Here is a 19,691-nt window from a genome sequence, read left to right on the forward strand (position 1 = left end):
TAATATGCCCAGATGTGCATGATCACCAAACGTGGATGTGGAAGCCCAAGAAACGGCGTTGGCAACAAAAATCGTCAATGACGTAAACATGTGTGCAAAATGGATTGGCACAGCCAAAGGCAATTTCACCATATCAAGGCAACGCAGCTCAAAAATATTTTTGTACGTTGGGAACAAGAATTGGTTATTGATTGAGTCCAGATATTCCGGACTTTTAGCTTTTATTTACTTGCCTCTGAGCCCCTGAAATGGGGCCGCCAAAAAATAACGCCAAGACTCCTTACTCCACTTTCAACACAGTGCGTAACAGTACCACAGCCTTGAGGCCAGGAAGTCTCCTGTTACCCTACTCCAGCTTTGCGGCTGCGCTCAAAATCTTGATTTCTGTTAGCGATCGTATTTTCGCTGTTGGAGTTTGCTGCATGACTTACTGCATGTAATGATGCCAGGATTGAATCTTCCTGAATACCCACTCCCCAAGCGGTTTTGTCCCCTGACACCAGCTTGACGAAGCCGGCGCTTCTCCGTGTCGACTCGTCATTCTCCCCCGCTCCTTCGTGATGCTGCCACTCCGTTTTGTAGTCGAGCACGTCAAAGCAGAAGCCGAGACCGCGTACAGCGTCCACCAGGCTTGTTAAAATGTCATCTCCTGAGCCAGAAATGGTTTGTCTGACTCCTTGGATAGCAATATTGGCCTGCAGGTGTACCGTTTTGGTATGTTCATGTATAGCAGGCTTTCCGTTGGGCTTTGGTTTGCCGTTGGCGTGACCGTTGGCGTGATCGTTTACGCCATTCACGCCACTGACGGCGTGGCCGTTCATCCCGTTGACACCTTTTACGCCGTTGGATCTTGCACTGCAAGTCTTCCCGGTTCTCAGATTGCAGCTCAGAAGCTGCACACCCTCTGGCTTTGGGAGCATGTAGTGAGACCTGAAAAGTTCCTCAATGATATCATGTGTGATTTCAACACCCTTCTCTTCAGAGTAGCTCTTGACCACCCTCGTAAAGGCGACCTCGAGGTCTCTTGGCATATCGACCTCGAAGACCGTATTCACGAACCAGCCAATACCACCTTTGCCACTCTGAGAGTTGAGGCGAATGATAGCTTCATGCTTCCTCCCCAAGTCCGCAGGATCCATGGGAAGATATGGCATTTGCCATTTTGCTGAGGGTCCCGACCTCTCCTCCAAACGGGCTCTGGACTTGTAGCCCTTGCGTATGGCGTCTTGGTGGGTGCCAGTAAATGTGCAGAACGTGTATTTGCCAGCGTATGGTGCCCGAAAGTGGACCGGAATTTTGGTGAGCTCTTCGACCATGTCGACCACTTCGTTGAGGTTGCCAAAGTCAATGCCCGGGTCCACCCCCTGAGTGTAGAGGTTCAGCGCGAGAGTCACCAAATCGACATTGCCTGTCCGTTCTCCGTTGGAAAATAGACAGCCTTCCACTCGATCCGCACCGGCAAGCTGACCCATTTCTGTAGCGGCCACAGCGCAGCCACGATCATTGTGATTATGCAGCGATACGCTGACCTTTTCCCGATCGGATATGTGGGTGCAGAAGTACTCGATTTGGTCTGCAAACACATTGGGCATTGCTACTTCGACTGTCGCTGCCACGTTGAAGATAATCTTGTTCTCTTCTGTCGGTTCCCAGGCTGCCTTCACTGCCTCACAGATCTCCAGGGCAAACTCCAGGGAGGTATCTTGAAAGTTCTCAGGGGTGAATTCCAGCGTCCACTCAGTCTGCCGCATTTCCGGATCGGCTGAATCTTTGGTGAGATTGCGAATCAACCGTGCACATCGGACGGCCAGCTCGATGGTCTCTTGTTCGGTCATGTTGAAGACCACCTCCCGGAAGACTTCAGATGTAGAAAGGTGAATGTGCACGATCACTTTCTTGGCGCCTCTTGCTGCCTCAATGGTGGTTCTGATCAGCTCCTCGCGGCAGGGAGCCATTACTTGGATCCAGACATCATCTGGGATTGCACCGGTGGTGATGAGCCGCCTGGTGAAATCGAATTCGGTCTGGCTGGCTGATGGGTACGAGACTTCGATTTCCTTGTAGCCAAACTTGACCAGATGCTGGAAGAAGCGAAGCTTGGCGTCACCATCCATAGGCTGGAAGAAGAGTTAGCATCTGACGCTTGGAGATTATTGACAGCCTTGAGCTTACCTGTACCAAGGCCTGATTCCCATCTCTCAGGTCGGTTGACAGCCACCGCGGCGGCTTTGTCAACGTTTTCTGGGGCCATTTCCGCTCTGGAAAATGCAAAGCTGGGAATGGGGTGTACTTCTTCACTGTGTTGTTGGTGACCCTGATTAATACCACGTTGTTAGTCACGGTATATCTTCAATCTCGAATTACAATGCTTACATCGTGCTCAGCTAGATGGATAAAATGGACGACAGTTGATGCGACTCTGAACTGCTCCATACACAGGTAACCGCCAATTACTAGGTAACTTATAAACGAGATATGCATCTCTTCAAAAGAACCATACCTCTTTCCTCCCGATTTGGAAACAGGGTTTCCGAAGCTCATCACGCCTGGGTCAGCCGATTGTGCATCTGGACATTGACAGCGCCACACGCATGCAGCATTACATCCGGGACGACCGTAATACCGAGCTCGGTTCGCTTCAGCCGGATTGACTACCGTATCATGTCCGGTTCGGGGGCCGAGAAGAATACTCTGGCCTCATCCTTCCGGTATTTCTTTTCTTCATCAGGAAATCCCACCCCGACCTTCATTGACTCACCGGGAAGAGTCTCCGACGGAGACACGGCCTGTAACGCGCAGTGAGTCGCAAATCTGGCTTTGGGAGGAGAGTATTTCAGCGTGTTTAATATAGGTGAGGATTGGAGGAAGGTACATGTGTATGTGCCGCAGCCAACAACCTCTATTTTCTTGCAGCCTTCCTTATGCACACCGTTGCGATAGCCTCCAAGATGCTGGAGTCACCCATTCCCGGAGATCGGGGGAACCATCCTCAACATCAGATCGGCCAGGTATGCTACTTGAATCGATGACTTTGAATCATTGCTAATTGGTGTCATGGTCTCGTTTTAGTTCGAGAAGAGAGTCGGGCATCAAGAATGGATCGTGGAAATAGATCCAGTGAAGGAAAGACTGCGTGAGATATGGGCCGAGGTGCTTCGGGATGACCCATCCATGTTTGGTGATGACGATATTTTCTTCGAGGTCGGGGGCGACTCTGTCATGGCACAAAGGTTAATCACAGCTGCAAGACGCCAAGGCATACACCTCACCATGGAACAGATATTCCTGAATGCCGCGCTGGCTGACATGGCAGAGGTGGCCCGTGTGGTGAATTCGACTGTTGAACAAACTGAAGAAGGCCTCGAGGCTGCTTCAGGTGTGCCGTCACCCTTGGGCGACCATATCACCCTCAAAGATAGGGAGATCTTGGCCAAAAAGTGCAACGTTGCCGCTCAGGACATCGAGAAGGTGTACTCATGCACTCCTATGCAGGAGTCCCTCTTGGCAGAGTTTGACGATAGGAAGACGCTGTACATGAGGCAGTTCGTGTTCAAGCTCGACAACCATGTTGCTCCCAACCATTTCCGGCGGGCTTGGGAAGATACCATTCAAGCAAACCCAGTCCTGCGAACCAGGATCTGCCAACTTGAGGGCGGGACTGGTAATCTTCAAGTTGTGTTGAGCAACGACCTGGGACAATGGGATAGCGTCGATGTTGACCTGAAGTGGTTTCTGGAAAGAGACGCTGCTAGCCCCATGCTCCCAGGCGACCCGTTCTTTCGCTACACCGTGGTGGAGGACAAAGATCCTGATGGGGGTATTCAACGACATTTTGTGTGGACGGTGCATCATGCTCTTTGCGATGGAGCCTCTATTCCCGAAGTCTTCGACGACGTTTCCAGACGGTTTCGCAGTGAACCCACCGTGGAACGCCAACCATTTGAGGCTTTCGTCCGTTCCTCAACTGTCACCCCGGACCTCTCGTCAGAGAAGAGCTTCTGGAAGAGATCATTGTCTGGTCTCAATCCAACACCTTACCCGCCTATCCCGCAGGATCCCCACTTCCATGCTGACCCGGCATCATTGTTTGAGCGGACGTTCGTGTTGGACTTTAGCCCACTGCATGGCGCTACAAAAGCTCTGATCCTCCGAGCGGCCTGGGCAATTCTCCTTTCACACTATACCGGCACCGAAGATGTGGGCTTTGGAGCCGTCAACAACGGTCGAACAGCTACAGTCCCAGGAGTCTCCGAGATGACTGGCCCTACCATCAACCTCGTTCCGATTGCGTTGCATGTCGATCCCCAGGAACCAGTCGCCTCTTTCCTGTCGCGGGTGAGAGTTCAGGCCGCTGAGATGATACCATTTGAGCATGCAGGCATCTCCAGAATACGAAAGCATTTAGCCGGCACTGAGACGACGGCCGTTAACTTTCAGACGTTGTTCGTTGTTCATCCAATGAGTTTTGACGATGCGATTGGGGCTGCGACACAAACGCTGGGTCTCAAGTATATCGATGCGCTTGGCAAAAAAGAGCATCACCCATACCCGCTTGTCATCACTCTGACATTGTCAGCTGGAAACAATGTGAAGCTGGCAGTTCAACATGATGAAAGATTGGTTCCGATTCAACAAGCCGAAAACATGGTACACCATTTTGAAGTTGTTCTGAAACAGCTGGGCAGATCCACCAAAGATGCCAAGTTGGCATCTATATCTCCTTTTAGTGATCACGACCTGCGCCAAATTCGGCGGTGGAATGCATTTACACCCCCTGTAGAGGAGACAACGATACACCATCTCTTCCAGCAGCAGGTCAAGAGGCAGCCCAACGCAGTGGCGGTCTGTTCATTAGAGGGCTCCCTAACGTACCTCGAGGTGGCCGAGCATTCCTCCTCGTTGGCGACACAGCTGGTGGATGCTGGTGTGAGCACGGGTACTTTTGTGGGCGTGTGCTTCGACAAATCTATCTGGACAGTGGTGGCCATCTTGGCAGTCTTCAAGGCAGGCGGCATCTATGTCCCAATCGATCCTGCGCATCCTCGAAGCCGCATCGAAGAATCGGTCGAGAGGGTTGGCATTGAGGTAGCTCTCGCTTCCGATGTCGGCGCAAGGGTCCTCGATGGACTGTGTCGCTATGTCATCACCTTGAATGGTCCCCCTCCGGCGCCCAGGGCTGATGCCATCCCACCGTTTAACTCGGTACCGTCCAGTATCGCCTACCTCCTCTTCACCTCTGGTAGCACAGGCAAACCGAAAGGCCTTCTCATGTCTCACTCCGCAATTTGCACTTCGATTGTACATCATGGCCGGGAATTTGCAGCCGGTCCGCATTGGAGAACGCTCCAGTTTGGAGCTCACACGTTTGATCTTTCCATTGGCGAGTTCTTCACCACCCTTGCCCATGGCGGTTGTATCTGTGTGCCATCCGAAGAAGACAGACTGAACAACCTAGCCGGGGCCATCACAGCGTTGAATGCCAACACGATGCTTGTTGTCCCCACAGTTGCAAACCTCCTTCACCCCATGGACGTGCCAACTATCAGAACAATTGTTCTCGCCGGCGAACCCATTACAAAGGAGACCGTCACCCGATGGGCCGACTCAGTTGATCTGACATGTGCCTATGGTCCCTCTGAGACAGCCGTGTGGTGTTCGGGGAATCTGAGGGTATCAACAGATGCACACCCCGGAAATATCGGCAAGGCCATCGGAGCCAGTATGTGGATTGTCAATCCTGAGGACTACCACCAACTGAGCGCGATCGGATGCGTGGGTGAGATCGTGATTTCCGGAGGACTTCTTGGCGGAGGGTATTTTGGCGACAAAGCCCTCACTGATGCTGCCTGGGTACCAGCTCCAAGCTGGCTCAAAGAGCTAGGCTCAGGATATGACATGTTGTACAGGTCGGGTGACCTCGCTCGGTACAACCCTGATGGTACCTTTCAGATTGTTGGCCGACGCGATACGCAGGTCAAGTTGAGAGGATTTCGCATCGAGCTGGGTGAGATTGAGAATCAGCTTATGGCGACAGGTATGATCACCGCCGCTCTTGCTGCTCTTCCAACCGCGGGACCTTGTGCTCGAAACATCGTCGCTATTGTCTGCTCGGCCAAGTCAAACTTGAAGAACCATAATCATATCGATATCGTCGTGTCAAAGGAGGAACGACCTCTTCTGGAGAGGCTGAAGGTCCGCCTATCTCGGTCGCTTCCCGATTACATGATTCCCACCATTTGGGTGGCGCTGGAGCAAATGCCTCTGCTCATTTCAGGGAAAATAGACCGAAAGTCGATCAAGACCTGGATCCAGAATATGGACTATGGCCTTCATCGGGAACTCGTCGGAGATCCCGACGCCGAGGCGGGGCAAGGCACTATTGTTCCCGGGTCGTTGGCGGAGAGTTTGCGTCAGCTTTGGAGTGAAGTGTTGCATGTACCAGAAGAGCATATTGATCTCGGGACGTCTTTCATTGCGATTGGAGGAGATTCGATTGCTGCCATACAAATTGCATCGCAAGCCAAGAAGAAATGGGGATTGTCGGCCACAGTCCGCAGTATCATCAGCACAAAGACGTTGGGACATCTTGTTGAGCTTGTGGAAGAAAGCAGTAAAGCCTCGATCCCAATGTCACCACCAGAACCCACCCAGCTTCGCCAATGGGTCGGAGATGATGAGTCGCTGCCTGCCATCTACCGCCACATCCTCCATTCGCGACTGCAAGACAAGCCGTCAGTGACAATCGAACATGTATATCCTTTCGCGCCCTTCCAGAGAGAGATCCTGAAGGCCAGAAAGTTCAACCCAGCCGTTTTCCTATTGTCGTGGCGCATGGAAGTCTTCTCACTTGCCAATCAGCCTGTGGCACTTGAGAGACTTGCCCAAGCATGGGAACGTGTGGTTCAGAAGCATACCATCTTGCGCAGCATATTCCTCGAAGACCCAAGCGGCAATCTTCCACCGGTCCAGGCAGTATTGAAGAAAGCAGAACCGGAGATAGCGATATCCTCGGCATCCGCTGAAGAGCCCGAGCCCACTTTCATCAGCACCCAAACACCACTAGTAGATGACTGCTTCCTGCCTCATCGAGCCCACTTTATCCAACATGGCGAGAGATTCTTTGTTCACATCGAGCTTGATCACCTGGTCATAGACGGGTGGTCACTCAAGCTTATCAAGGAAGCTTTCCTGTCCGCATATGAGGAGAATGGAGAGGGCGTCCTTGTTTCGGATGAGCCTCCACCCTATGGCGCCTTTGTCGCTGCTCATCACCCAGATCGTGTTAGCGCGGACAATGAACACTGGGCCTTGGTACTCCGTGATCAGAAACCGTCTCTGTTGCCTCCCCCGGTCGGGTATCCACAAGCACATCCATCCCTGCACAGCACCGAGAAGACTATCATCTACCTCCCCGAGATCCAAGCCTCCTCTCTCAAGCCATTCGGCTTCCAACACTCCATTACACCTGCCAGCATCTTCGACGCCGCCTGGGCACAGACTCTGAGCGCCTACACGAACTCGACTAGTGTGGCATTTGAGTATGTCGTTTCTGGGCGTGATGAAGATGTGCCTGGAGTATTTGATATTGTTGGCCCGCTTATCAACGTCCTCCCATATCACATCGACCACGTGTTAAGTGACGGGGATCCAGAGCAGTTGGCGAGGCTAGCCCAGCGAATGCAGTCCCAGCGGGATGAAGATAGTTCTCATACTTCAAGCAACGTGAGAGAGGTTATTGAGACTGAGCTGGGTGTGAAGAAGCTGTTCAATACGGCGGTGAACTTCCAGAGAAGACCGACAGCTGTCGAAACGTCGAGCCTGAGAGTAGATGACGATCTGAGAAAGTCGAGGGATCCTTGGCATGTGAGTACTAGGTCACTGTTCTGACTTTTCCTGCGCATGATTTGCTAACACAAATGGCGGATTAGTTTGATGTGTTGGTGAGGGTCATGCACATCACTGATGATGATACCTTCAAGCCATCATTCGAGTTCGATGAGCTGTTGTTCGACAAGGATGGTATGACGAAAGTAGCTGAGGATTTTTGGGGTAGAGTGAAGGCTCTAGTAGCATAGAATTAGGCAGATCTACCCTAAAGAATTCTCTCAGAAGTGCAACGTTCCCCGCCTTTCTCGATGGGTTCTTCCCAAGTCATCCTCCCCGCTCCGCGTCTTCCCACTTACCTCCTTCCTTATTGATCCTTCCGAAATTTCTCCTTGTAGAAGGTATTAACCCACAGCTTCACGTAGCTCTTTCCCTTCAGGCTTTCAACACGTCGCCCTCCCACACAAGGTTTATTGCTATTCCTCGCCGCTCGCTCTCCACATGTTGATTAAGGTATCTCCCGTCATTATCCCATCATCTCACTATCCCATCACTCCGTTACACCAATACCCAGCAGATTAATACTTATACCTCATTTCATCTGTCCATCATCTTACTTCCCACGTAACATGATACTTTGTTTAATACTATAACGGCCTACATGCTACATTCCACCCCTTTTATGATAGTATCTGTTTCCTTAACCTCGTCATCAGGCCTACACAGATACCTGATCCCATCCAGTAAATCATCCAACCACTCCTGGCTCGCTTTCATCTCCAAGAACCTCCAGAACCCATGCGGCATCCCGGTGTAGAGATGGACCCTGCTTCTTGTCCCTGAATGCTTCTCCAGCAACTTCTGCCACAAAAACGCCTCATCACGCAGCGGATCCCGGCCGCAGATCTGGAAGTAGGCTCTCTTTGGGAGGTTGTTGTGGTCTTTATTCAACAAGAACGAGATGCGTGGATCCTCGGGGGGTGAACCGTAGATGGCTTTCCTGGTTGTCAGCCAATCATCAACAGCGGGCTTGTAGGAAAAAGGTAGACACACCCTGAATGTCAGCAAGCGACTTCTTCGTCAACAGCGGATTCTCAGCATTTTGCTCAAGACTCAGTAACTGCTCTCTCTGTTCGGGAGGGAGGAGATGGTAAGCCTGTGGCAAGATGCAGACGGGGATGGAAATCCAAAGTCCTGTTATTGGAGGTGAAAGACCGGCATCGCGTGCCTGGTAGGCGATGACCCCGGCGAAGTTGGCACCCGAGGAGATCCCGCCGACAAGAAAACCTGCTGTTGGGGAGGCATCGAGGCGGGTCTTAGCGTTGGCGGCAGCCTACTGAGAGTCAGAGACTTCAATCTCCAGTTGCTTTCCGTCGAGTAAGAGGGTTTGGCTCACCCACGCGGTGGCATCATAGCTGTCATTCAGCCCATGAGGAAATGGCCACTTAGGAGCAAGTCGATACCCAACATTCAAGACGCTAATGTTCAGTCTTGCAGCCAAGGTTCGGCAGTTCAGATCACCAGACTCCAAGTCGCCAAATAAGAAACCTCCGGCATGCAGGTAGATGAGGACGGGCCGGTTCTCGGCGCTGCCAGATCCTGGGACATAACTCCGAACCGGTATCTCATACCCATCTCTGGCAGTAATGCTGAACGTGTCGACAGTTATGGAACTGTTGGCAACATCCTCTGGTATCTTTCGTGGCGGAATCTTTGCCTCGACCTCGCCAAAGATACGACGGCGCTCCACTATGCCGACTCGATCCAGATCGCCAAGCTCGGAGTGGGACGCCACAAACTGAGATGCATAGCGTTAGAAGCAATTACAACGGAACAGCAAAGCCGGATCTCCCATACCTTGGTCCATTGCGGGTTAACCTGCGAGTAGCCGGAATATTCCATGTTGTTATGCAAGTTGCCGTAGGGAGACCAATGGTCTTTGACATGCTAGCAAAGCACAGAAATTAAACTGTCATGGGAAAACCCCCCTAATCACCCACCCTTCATGGTGTTTTTGCCATATTACAAATCATCATCACCATCAACGCCGTCAACCAAGCGGTACGTACCATCTTACATCAGCCGGAAAATTCATTCCCAAAGCGGCATGGTTTACTTTCCAGCGGGCTTTCCATTACCCAAAAGGGAAACCGTTTTGCGGCTTGGTCAGCAAGAATGGACCCTTCGCGGGTAATTGTGGGGCAAGATCGACCAAGCATGCAACTCCCGTGGTGTTGTTCCATTGGCTGGAGGGTGGAGATGAAGCCCTTCAGGCACACGATACTTTTGAGCATCTCTTTTTCCGGCGTCAAATTTTTGTAGTTTGTTTGCTACGGTTTCAGAGATTGGATTACAAAGCACTCTCGGGCATCCTTTCGGGCAGATCTGTGTCTTTTAACCTATACTACAGCCAGCTCCTTCGTCCAAAATTTAATGCTCAAAGTTGGCAGGATAGGATCGCAAGTCAACTTGAGATACGGAGTCACAACAACGACATAGCACCATCCACCGAGACTGTGGTCATTAAGCCTCGAGATTTTGAAGAAGGTGAGTGACAACGATTCTAACCGCTTTTGACTCTTTCCGACTGACGCGTCAAAGACCATCTCCTCTAGTACTCGTCATGGCCGCCTCGTTGAAAGACGAACGCGACGTCTCGTCCAAGGGCGATGACACCGAGCAATCAAGAAGCACTAGTGCCGACCCCCAGCTTCACGACAACGAGAAACAAGAACGAACAGAAGTGGCTGCGGCAGAAGTTCCTCCTCCTCGCGTCACAGGCTGGAAATGGGTGTTGGCCATGTCGGCTGTCCTGTCCTCCATCTTCCTCTACGCCCTAGACAACACCATCGTCGCTGCCGTCCAACCCGTCATCGTCACCGAATTTGACTCGATCGAGAAGCTCCCATGGCTCAGCGTTGCCTTCCTCCTCGGAGCTACGGCGACAAACATGGTATGGGGCAGAATCTACAGCCAGTTCAGCTCAAAGTGGTTCTACATCTTCAATGTTGCCCTGTTCGAAGTTGGGTCCGCTATCTGTGGTGCTGCGCCCAATATCGATGTTCTCATTGCTGGACGTGCCATCTGCGGTGTTAGTGGTTCGGGATTGTACGTCGGTGTCATGAGTCTGATTGCCGTCACCACCACCATGGCTGAGCGCCCATTGTATGTCTCGAGCACGGGACTGACTTGGGGCCTGGGAATTATTCTTGGTCCTGTCATCGGAGGTGGCTTCAGCGAGTCTGCGGTTGGCTGGCGGTGGGCGTTCTACATCAACCTTTTCATCGGTGCCGTTTGCGCACCCGCCTACTTCTTGCTGCTGCCCAGCATTGATCCTCGCCCTGGTGTCCCCTATAAGCAGCGCATCGCCGAGATGGACTACGTCGGAACCGTCATGTTGATGGGCGGCTTGACGAGCTTCGTCTTGGCCATCAACTGGGGTGGCGTCACCTATCCCTGGAATTCCGGCCAGATCATCGGTCTCTTCGTTACGTCGGGTGTCCTATTCATCCTGCTGGGTATCCAGCAAGTTTGGACCATCTTCACCACGCTCAGTCGCCGTATCATTCCAGTCCAATTCTTCCGTTCGAGAACCGTCCTTATTCTCTTCAGCGTCACCGCGGCATCTGGCGCTTCGGCTTTCGTTCCGATCTACTTCGTCCCTCTTTTCTTCCAGTTCACGCGCAACGACGGTCCGCTCCAAGCAGGAGTCCGGCTCCTCCCTCTGATCGTGGTCATGGTGGTGACCATTATCGCCAACGGCGCTCTGATGGCCAAGTTTGGGTATTACATGCCTTGGTACACCTTCGGTGGCCTGTTCGCCGTAGTTGGAAGCGCTCTCATGTACACCGTCACTCAGGACACGAGTGAGAGTGCCATTTACGGCTACACCGTCTTGATCGCTCTTGGTGTCGGTATGTTCCTACAGGCGTCCTTTTCCGTGGCGCAAGCGGTGGTCGAGCCAGAGAATATCCCTCCTGCTGTAGGTTTCATCACTCTTGCGCAGTTCCTCGGCATCACCATGGCGCTTGCCATTGCGAATTCCGTCTTCCTGAACGAGAGTGAAAATGGAATCGCGGCAATCCTCCCGGACGTGTCGCGGTCCGAGATTCAAGCTGCTATCGAAGGCACAACTGCTACGTTTGTCAAGAACCTGAGCCCAGAGGTCCAAAAGCAAGTCCTCGGTGCCATTGTAAGCGCCATTGGCAAGACGTATGTCCTCGTTATTGCAGCTGGGTCGTTGGTTACCGTGTTGAGCTTGTTCATGAAGAGGCAGAAGCTATTCACCACAGCTGGAATCGGCGCAGCGTAAACACACAATAGTCGGCGGAGGAGTGGGGACGTTTGTAGGTTTGCAGAATGAGTCTGACGGCTTGTGTTTGGTCGAGAGTACAGTGTGAGATACCTGGTAATATTGTGCGGGAGGTAAAAGGTTTGCTTGTGCGGTAGTTGGTATCAATTTGAATTGTAGCTTGTATAGATTCGACGTCCAGGTTCCTATTTGATATACAATCTAGACCCTTAATACCCCGCTCCTAGCGACTGACCGATTCCAGCGTCCGCGACGGACTCCTCGGCGAGAATCCAGGGGAATTTGCTTGGTCAGCAACCGTACGAAGAAGTTTCCTGAAATCACCAATCACTGTCTCCAGATAACCGATGTTAGCCCTTGCGAGAAGCGATGGCGTTCCCAGCGCTCGTAGCATCGTCTGGCCCTTGGTGCTGATGGCGTCCAATACCATTGTGGCGTGTTGTACGAGGTCCATGACGAGCATGGCTCTCAGATTCGGGTCGTTGATAAGAATCTCCTGCCCGCCAAAATTCAACTTGATGGAGCCGTCTAATTCGGCTCTGGAGATGTGGTCAAAACATGAATCTGTCTGCTGGAATACCGACATCATGCAGATCAGGTCTGTGCAGGTGAGCTGACAGGCGGCGCAGTCGACAATCTCCTGGCAACCCCTCATTACATCCCCGGTGACTTTGATGACTTCGTCGAGCTGCTTCTCCCGAATGGCGCTTTTGAGCCTGGGAACGAGAGCTGCCAATCCTTCCCGGCACGCGCAGTTGGGCGACGTGAAAAGCTGACTTGGACTAAATGACGAGGCGCTGGCGGTGCTTGTGACACTTGTGGCCTTGGTGATATTCGTAGCAGTAGTAGTGCTCATAGAGGAAGAGACTGCCGTCGTGGTCGTACTCGCACTGTTGCTGCCTACTTCAAACGAAGATGCGGCATATGACAAATCCAGATCTAACGGCGGGGAAACGAGCGGGGAGTGAAAGATGGTGTCCAGCTCAGATGAAGTGGTCTGGGTCGCCAGCGTTAGCATCTGCTACCTATTTCCGGGCAGGCCTTGGTGGCCTTTCCACTTCCGGTTCAAAACCTACATTTAGACTAGGATCTATTGCTTGCCAGTCAAAGTCATCGAATGACGGTGGAATTGTGTCGGATGTCCAGCCGGTCATGATGTCGAGCATAGGCGGGTAGGTCATTGTGTCTAAGGGGGAGTGGTCTGTTGCGTCCATGGCTTCAAAGTTAAGTGATGTCGTCTTAGGTGACACTGTCTTGGGGTCGGTTTGTGGTGCCACAGCATCCGTTGAGGGTTGACGGCCGCTTCGTTGAAAGGGTTCGGCGGGCTCGGTATTTACATATCTACAGACGATGCCGCGGTTGGTGCAACGGTTGCATTCTTGCCGCCCGTCGCACTTGACCTTGGCTGCACGGCAGCCCTGGCAGGCAGTGATCGGTCGGCGAACCAACGGAGTTGCACCACGAGATCCTGAGCTGTGCCAATTGCGGATGAAATTGCGCGGGATCTCTCCTTTGCGAGAAGTGCGAGCGTTGCGGTTTGGGGACATTGTGTGTCGGTATTTGTGTTGTACTGCGCAGGTTGGGCGCAAGAAGGGGACGTGGCAGTGTGCCGCCTTTATTAAGTATCTGCTCGAAACCGGCAACGCGAGCCTTCTCCAGCCGGCATGCACCCGTGAGGCGTGCTTCCCGCCGGCACGCACCCGTGAGGCGTGCCTCCACCCAGGTTGATGTTACACATGAAACGGCGGGACTCCTGCTGGTTAGGATTTCAAAGCAGACAGTGCGAAGTGAGGCACACAACAACCCCTCATGTTCCATTTTCACTTTGCTTCTCAAAGAACTGACAATAGCCACCGAGTCTCCCAGCAACATAACTACCCGTCAATGCCTCGAATCTGAGGACCCTCGGTTCCTGCATCCATTGCCCAGATGATGTGGGGCCATCACCGTATTGTGGCATCCCAATCAGGGTTAGGGTTCTCGAGGCGTGGCGCGCACTGTCTGTTTCGACCATATTCCTTCCATATTACTTGCGATATCGCCCCTCATCGCCCAACACATATGGCGGCCAACCAAATGCGACGCTTTTCCGGCGGTGAGAGTGCAGGCTAGGAAGGTGCTGTCATGTACAAGCACAAAGCGTCAGGAAACGGATCCGTTTCGTTCATGCATAAGCTAGTGCTGAGATGTCGTATGTGATGCTATCTCGCAACCAACACTCAGATCCTTACCTTGCCTCCCACGCTACTACCTCAACTCCAATCCTACCGGGCGGAAAGGAAGCTCGCAAAACGCCTCCCGAAGAAAGCTTAGCCTGTGCCCTTGTTATTCAAGTTCAACCCCACTCCTCGACCATGCCGCAGGCTACCTTGATCTTGTCCGTGATAGATGCTACAAGTGGTGTAAAACATAGGGCTGCGTTGAAGAACAGAAGGATCACGGCAGACAGCACCTCTCATGTCACGCCAAGCCCAGGTACAGCAATATTTCATGGTTTCTCGTACCAACCGCATCGTGCAGGATGTTGATCCATTCAGAATGGGGCCCTATCAGGAAGCATCCGAGCGTTATCCCCACTCGGTTAAGATCCGAGAGACCAAGACGACTTTGTGCGTATACTTTACCAATTGTATTACTTCACGCAGCTTGCATGTGCACCGGGTCTGGCGGTTCAAGGTTCGCCCCGCACATCGACTATCACAGCCGAGCAGTACGGCGCATATATAGCCATCACCAACGCACGCTAGATATCTTGTTGAATCCTTAACGTCGATCTCGGTAACCATACTACTTTGGGAGACTTCGTCAACTCTTTCTATAGTGGGCCATAATTCACCACGCATAATCCCATAACGTGCGTGATAAGCGAGCGGCGAATTTTCCACGCAACACAACTCCTTCACCTTTAACACTCAATTCTACCACAACAAGCTATGGCTAGCCCTTCAAACAAAGCCCGTATTTTGCTAGCTCTTGAAGCAATCAATAACAGCAAAAATCCCAATGTCCTTGCCACATCCAAACTATACAACGTTCCAGAAGCAACACTTCGCTACCGACGCGCCGGTCGGCCTTCACGACGCGATATACCGGCCAACTCACGCAAGCTTACAGATTTGGAAGAGCAAGTGATTGTTCAATATATAATTAAGCTTTATGCGCGCGCATTTTACCCTCGGCTTTGTTATGTGGAAGATATGGCCAATCGATTGTTACGTGAACGCCACGCGCCCCCTGTCAGCAAACGCTGGGCTGACAACTTCATTAAGCGCCAGCCAGACCTTTATACGCGTTTTACGCGTAAATACGACTACCAGAGAGCCCAATGCGAGGATCCAACGGTTATTGGCAAGTGGTTTGCCCTTATACGGAACGTCAAGGCCAAGTACGGCATCCTTGACGAAGATTCGTACAATTTCGACGAGACTGGCTTTATGATAGGCGTTATTATCCCCACCATGGTAGTTACTACCTCTGATGGCCGTGGCAGGGCCAAACAAGTCTAGCCTAGTAATTGTGAGTGGGCTACAGTTATTCAGGGAGTGAATGCTTAAAGCTAGGCCATCCTACTATTCATTATCTTGGCTGGGCAATATCACCTTACTAATTGGTATTAAGAGTATAAGTTACCGGCTACCTGGCGTATCGTAATAACCGATAATGGATAGACTATTAATAAGGAAGGTATGGATTGGATTTGGCATTTCGATTTCTATACAATATCTCGTATCAAGGGCAAATACCGGCTGTTAATCCTTGACGGCCACGATAGCCACCACTCCGAAGAGTTCGAGACCTACTGCCAGGAGCACAATATTATTACACTTTATATACCTCCGCACTCCTCGCACCTACTTTAGCTACTAGATATTAGTTGTTTTGTACTATTAAAGAAAGCATATAGCCGCCAGATTGAGCTGTTAATGCGGATGAAAATCATACATATCAGCAAGTTAGAGTTTCTTTGTGGGTTTAGAGAAGTATTTTTCGCTTCAATTACAGAAAAGAATATCCAGGGTGGTTTTGCTGGAGCCGGCCTTGTTCCATACGACCCAGAGAGGGTGATATCTAAGCTAGATGTGCGCATTCGAACTCCAACACCTCCAGCTTCCAGCTTAACCACGGCACTACCTTGGGTCTCCCAAACACCACACAACCCTCGGGAGGCTACCTCACAGTCAGCGCTTATCAAAACTCGGATATCTAACTACCAAGGTAGCTCTCCAACATCTATGTTAACTGCTGTGGACCGGTTAGCTAACGGTACAATGGCTGTGATGCACGAGGTGGCTCTTCTCCGTGGAGAGGTCTCTTCGCTACGCAAGGCCAATGAGGAGCTTAGTAAGAGACGGAGAGCCAAAAAAACACGTGTGCGGCTTGGAGGGTCACTTACTGTACAAGAGGCACAGGATATACTAGACCAGAAGGCTATGGGTGAGCAGGTGGCCCAAGAAATACGACAAAGTGGTGGTGGTGCAACGGGGTCTCGTACGAAGATTCGGTGCTGTGGTGTGTGTGGCAAGCCTGGCCATAATGCGCGCACTTGCCAGGAGGCTGCAGATTCCTCAGACTCAGCTGTTTCTGATGTTATTATAGTTGGTTCTCAATATTGTTGTATAGCAATCGAGGTTAGTTGTGGTAGACTGGTAGAAAGTGTTTCACTCGCTTATCTGTTTCACTCGCTTAAAATGTACGTTAGCTATATTTTTTACCGCCCGTCTTATTTTCGATTTTTGTTTTCTGTCGGCGCTTACATGCTTCAAGTTCATTGGAAGGCTGAGGGGTGTGAATGTAGAAGATAGGGAGAGAAATTTTCCTCAGTCTTTGGCAGTATGTCTTCCGAAATCTGCATCGGATTTCCCTGGAAATGACAGTCTGGGTGCATACTACAGAACTGTCTACACCTAGCCAGTTCCTCCGTATATATATACCATAAATCATTGTGGGAAATACCAGAAATGACTCAGACAACTTGAAGCAAGTAGTACTCTACGAGTTAGTAAAGCCCAACAAAATGGACGGAGACAGCAACTCTTCGCGAGGCCGGGGAGTTCAGAGCCAGGACCCGTCCGTAAAGCCTAGTGGATGCCCGAGCTAAATCCCAAGTTCTCTATTGCCCTTCAGGTTTTGGTCCTGCAACCGTACCTCATGCTCTTTATAGAAACTAGCAACGCCGGCCTATTAGCCCGCCAGATCAACTTCCCTTATCCCCTACAACCCTCCTAAAATATTAGATCTACAGTCGCGGCCCAACATCTCACCAAGCCGTCCACTCTTGCAAACATCGTTTTTGCAGATGGCTAATCGGGGGTTCCGAGACGGAGCGGGACTAAAACAACCATCATTTTGGTGAACAATTTCAACGCGTAGGACCGGGCATAGGAAGAACACGCCATGTCACCACTGAGATAAGGCAGAACAGTCGAGATTATTGCTCATCCGCGAACACTGTTTTTGCAACACTTCCTCGGAGGGACGAAGACACGGCAGTTAAGGAACCCTGAAAGCACGATCGATAGCAGTACAATCCTAAACCTGCTATTCTAGGAGCACCAGCAAGACCGTAGACGTGGTCTAAGCGTGCTATTCCTAGATCCCTGTGAGGATCTACCACGTCTGATAGCTTGCTTACTGGCTAAACTGCCACCAGTTAAACCGGAACAGCTCGCCCCCGGCCCCAGTAAAGCGAAAGAAGAGATCCCTGGTGCCTGTGGCGCCGCCAACAGCGCAATTAACGTTGGTCCATGTCTGCCAACCGCCAGTGCCAGGCACATTGCAGGTCCCGACAAGCGTGCCGCCGGTGCTGTTTAGGCGCACCTCGATCTTGCCGCCCGAAGTGGCGGACGAGACCCGCGCAGTGAAGGACTTGGCGCCGCTACCGAATGCGACGCCCTTGACCTTGATGTAATCTCCGTTATTGATGGACAACACATTCATACCGCCCTCGCTGCACGGCTCTGTCTGCACGCCCGATTCCCATGCAATGGTCTCGGCCTCCTGGCGCACGTAGGGGTTAAGGTTGCCGACCTGGGGTGCGCCGTCCTTGGACATGTTGATGACGGGAATGGAGCCGTTGGCGCCGTACGTGAAGGGCTCGACACAGACAGAGCGGGTGTAGCCGCCGCCGCCGGGCAGCGCGCCGTTGTGGTAAAAGAAGTAGGACGAGCCCTGGTAGTCGATCACGCCCGGGTGGTTGGTAAAGCTGCTGCCCTGGGTGGGCATCACGACACCGCCGTAGGTCCAGGGGCCGGTCGGGCCGGGCCCGGTCGAGTAGCCAATGTGCTCGGAGCAGCAGCTGGCGGCGAACACCATGTAGTATTTGCCCGTCCGCTTGTAGATCCAGGACCCTTCCTCATACGTGGTCGGCCGCTCGGCGTTGCCGGAGCGGGTGCCGAAGCCAGTCGTCGTCAACGTCACCGTGTTGATGTCGCCGCTGTATGACACCATATCCGGGTTCAGTTTGACGTACCACAGCCCCGGATTTCCCCAGTACATGTAGGCCTGGCCGTCATCATCAATCCACACAGTCGGGTCGATCCCCCAGTTCTCGACCAGCGGCCTGCCCAGCGCGTCACGGAAGGGCCCTGTAGGGCTGTCGCTGACGCCCACGCCGACGGCCATGGCACCATTTCGGCGGCGCATCGAAGCGTACCAGTAAAACTTGCCATTGCGCTGGATCGTCTGTCCCGCCCACGCGTTAGCATCGGCCCAGCTAAAGGTCGCCAGGCTCATAGGCGAGCCGTGGTCCTGCCAGTTGACCATATCGACCGAAGAGAAGACGCGCCAATCCTTCATGACAAAGGTGGTCGACCCGGGCTCATCATGGCCAGTGTAGAGGTACACACGTCCATTGTGCACGAGCGGCGCCGGGTCGGTGGAGTATATGGTCTGAATAATAGGGTTGTCGGCCGTAGCCACGCTGGCCAGGGCGGCAGTGAGTAACGGCGCTGAGACTTTCATGGTCAGGCTAGGGTGAGCATTGGCTTGGGGACCGTGGATAATGTCGAGGACTGCGATCTGAGCCGATTCTCGAGTGCAATAACATCCTGATGTCGCAGCGATCAGGTCAAGAGTTGATATAATTTTCAGGGGTGAGATGTTCTCAATCAGCAAACGACAAACTGTGTACCTAGGACTCCGAAATTGACGGCCAGCGGCTTGCATATTATGTTATGATGCAATATACGTGCGTAGCTCATCACCGCTTTTGGCAAAGCGGACCCAACTTCCCGGTCGACATAAGCTCCCGTAGGCTTAGTCGTGAACCGCACCAGTCCGAAAAGGTTTCCGTTGTGACATTCCGATAACCGGGGCTTTATAACCTGTCCGACGGTCCCAGCGATATAAGCGCGCCAAGGGAAAATCACCACTTGCCGAACAATATATAATAAAGGTTGCCGTATGTAATCGAGTGAGCAGGGGTCTACCCCATTAATCCCATCTTCATCTAAAAGCCTCTAAATTCGCCCCTATGTTTATCTTTCCATAACCCTTATACGGTCGTGCAAATGCGACCGTTAAATGTAGCTTATGGAGGCCATTAAAATGATCCTTT

At 52.1% G+C, this 19,691-nt stretch overlaps 6 protein-coding genes across 6 annotated transcripts; 2 read left to right on the forward strand and 4 right to left on the reverse strand.

The window, feature by feature from the left end:
* Positions 1–346: 346 nt before the first annotated feature.
* QC763_0019430 (uncharacterized protein) lies at positions 347–2,541 on the reverse strand (the record flags this gene model as incomplete). Its single annotated transcript, XM_062905379.1, has 4 exons — positions 347–376; positions 432–2,117; positions 2,173–2,314; positions 2,501–2,541. 4 exons carry the CDS (start codon positions 2,539–2,541, stop codon positions 347–349), a joined length of 1,899 nt encoding a protein of 632 aa, XP_062771286.1.
* A 630-nt stretch (positions 2,542–3,171) lies between these two features.
* On the forward strand, positions 3,172–8,075 carry QC763_0019440 (NRPS protein; the record flags this gene model as incomplete). Its single annotated transcript, XM_062905380.1, has 2 exons — positions 3,172–7,863; positions 7,929–8,075. 2 exons carry the CDS (start codon positions 3,172–3,174, stop codon positions 8,073–8,075), a joined length of 4,839 nt encoding a protein of 1,612 aa, XP_062771287.1.
* Positions 8,076–8,481: 406 nt separating this feature from the next.
* Positions 8,482–9,822, reverse strand: QC763_0019450 (uncharacterized protein; the record flags this gene model as incomplete). Its single annotated transcript, XM_062905381.1, has 5 exons — positions 9,682–9,822; positions 9,221–9,622; positions 8,878–9,157; positions 8,555–8,819; positions 8,482–8,488 (listed from the first exon to the last, which is right to left on the reverse strand). Exons 1-5 carry the CDS (start codon positions 9,724–9,726, stop codon positions 8,482–8,484), a joined length of 999 nt encoding a protein of 332 aa, XP_062771288.1. The 5' UTR covers positions 9,727–9,822.
* A 435-nt stretch (positions 9,823–10,257) lies between these two features.
* QC763_0019460 (uncharacterized protein) lies at positions 10,258–12,136 on the forward strand (the record flags this gene model as incomplete). The annotated part of the gene is given in 3 exon segments (XM_062905382.1): positions 10,258–10,266; positions 10,275–10,371; positions 10,440–12,136. Coding segments are annotated over 3 exon segments (1,803 nt in total).
* A 223-nt stretch (positions 12,137–12,359) lies between these two features.
* Positions 12,360–13,683, reverse strand: QC763_0019470 (uncharacterized protein; the record flags this gene model as incomplete). Its single annotated transcript, XM_062905383.1, has 2 exons — positions 12,360–13,133; positions 13,213–13,683. The coding sequence occupies 2 exons, from the start codon at positions 13,681–13,683 to the stop codon at positions 12,360–12,362; spliced, it is 1,245 nt and encodes a 414-aa protein (XP_062771290.1).
* Positions 13,684–17,564: 3,881 nt separating this feature from the next.
* Positions 17,565–19,300, reverse strand: QC763_506730 (uncharacterized protein; the record flags this gene model as incomplete). The annotated part of the gene is given in 3 exon segments (XM_062913264.1): positions 17,565–17,636; positions 17,649–17,679; positions 17,769–19,300. The coding sequence occupies 3 exon segments, from the start codon at positions 19,298–19,300 to the stop codon at positions 17,565–17,567; spliced, it is 1,635 nt and encodes a 544-aa protein (XP_062771291.1).
* Between the last annotated feature and the right edge of the window lie 391 nt (positions 19,301–19,691).

This window comes from Podospora pseudopauciseta, chromosome 1, assembly GCF_035222475.1.
Source record: "Podospora pseudopauciseta strain CBS 411.78 chromosome 1, whole genome shotgun sequence".
NCBI lineage: Eukaryota > Fungi > Ascomycota > Sordariomycetes > Sordariales > Podosporaceae > Podospora > Podospora pseudopauciseta.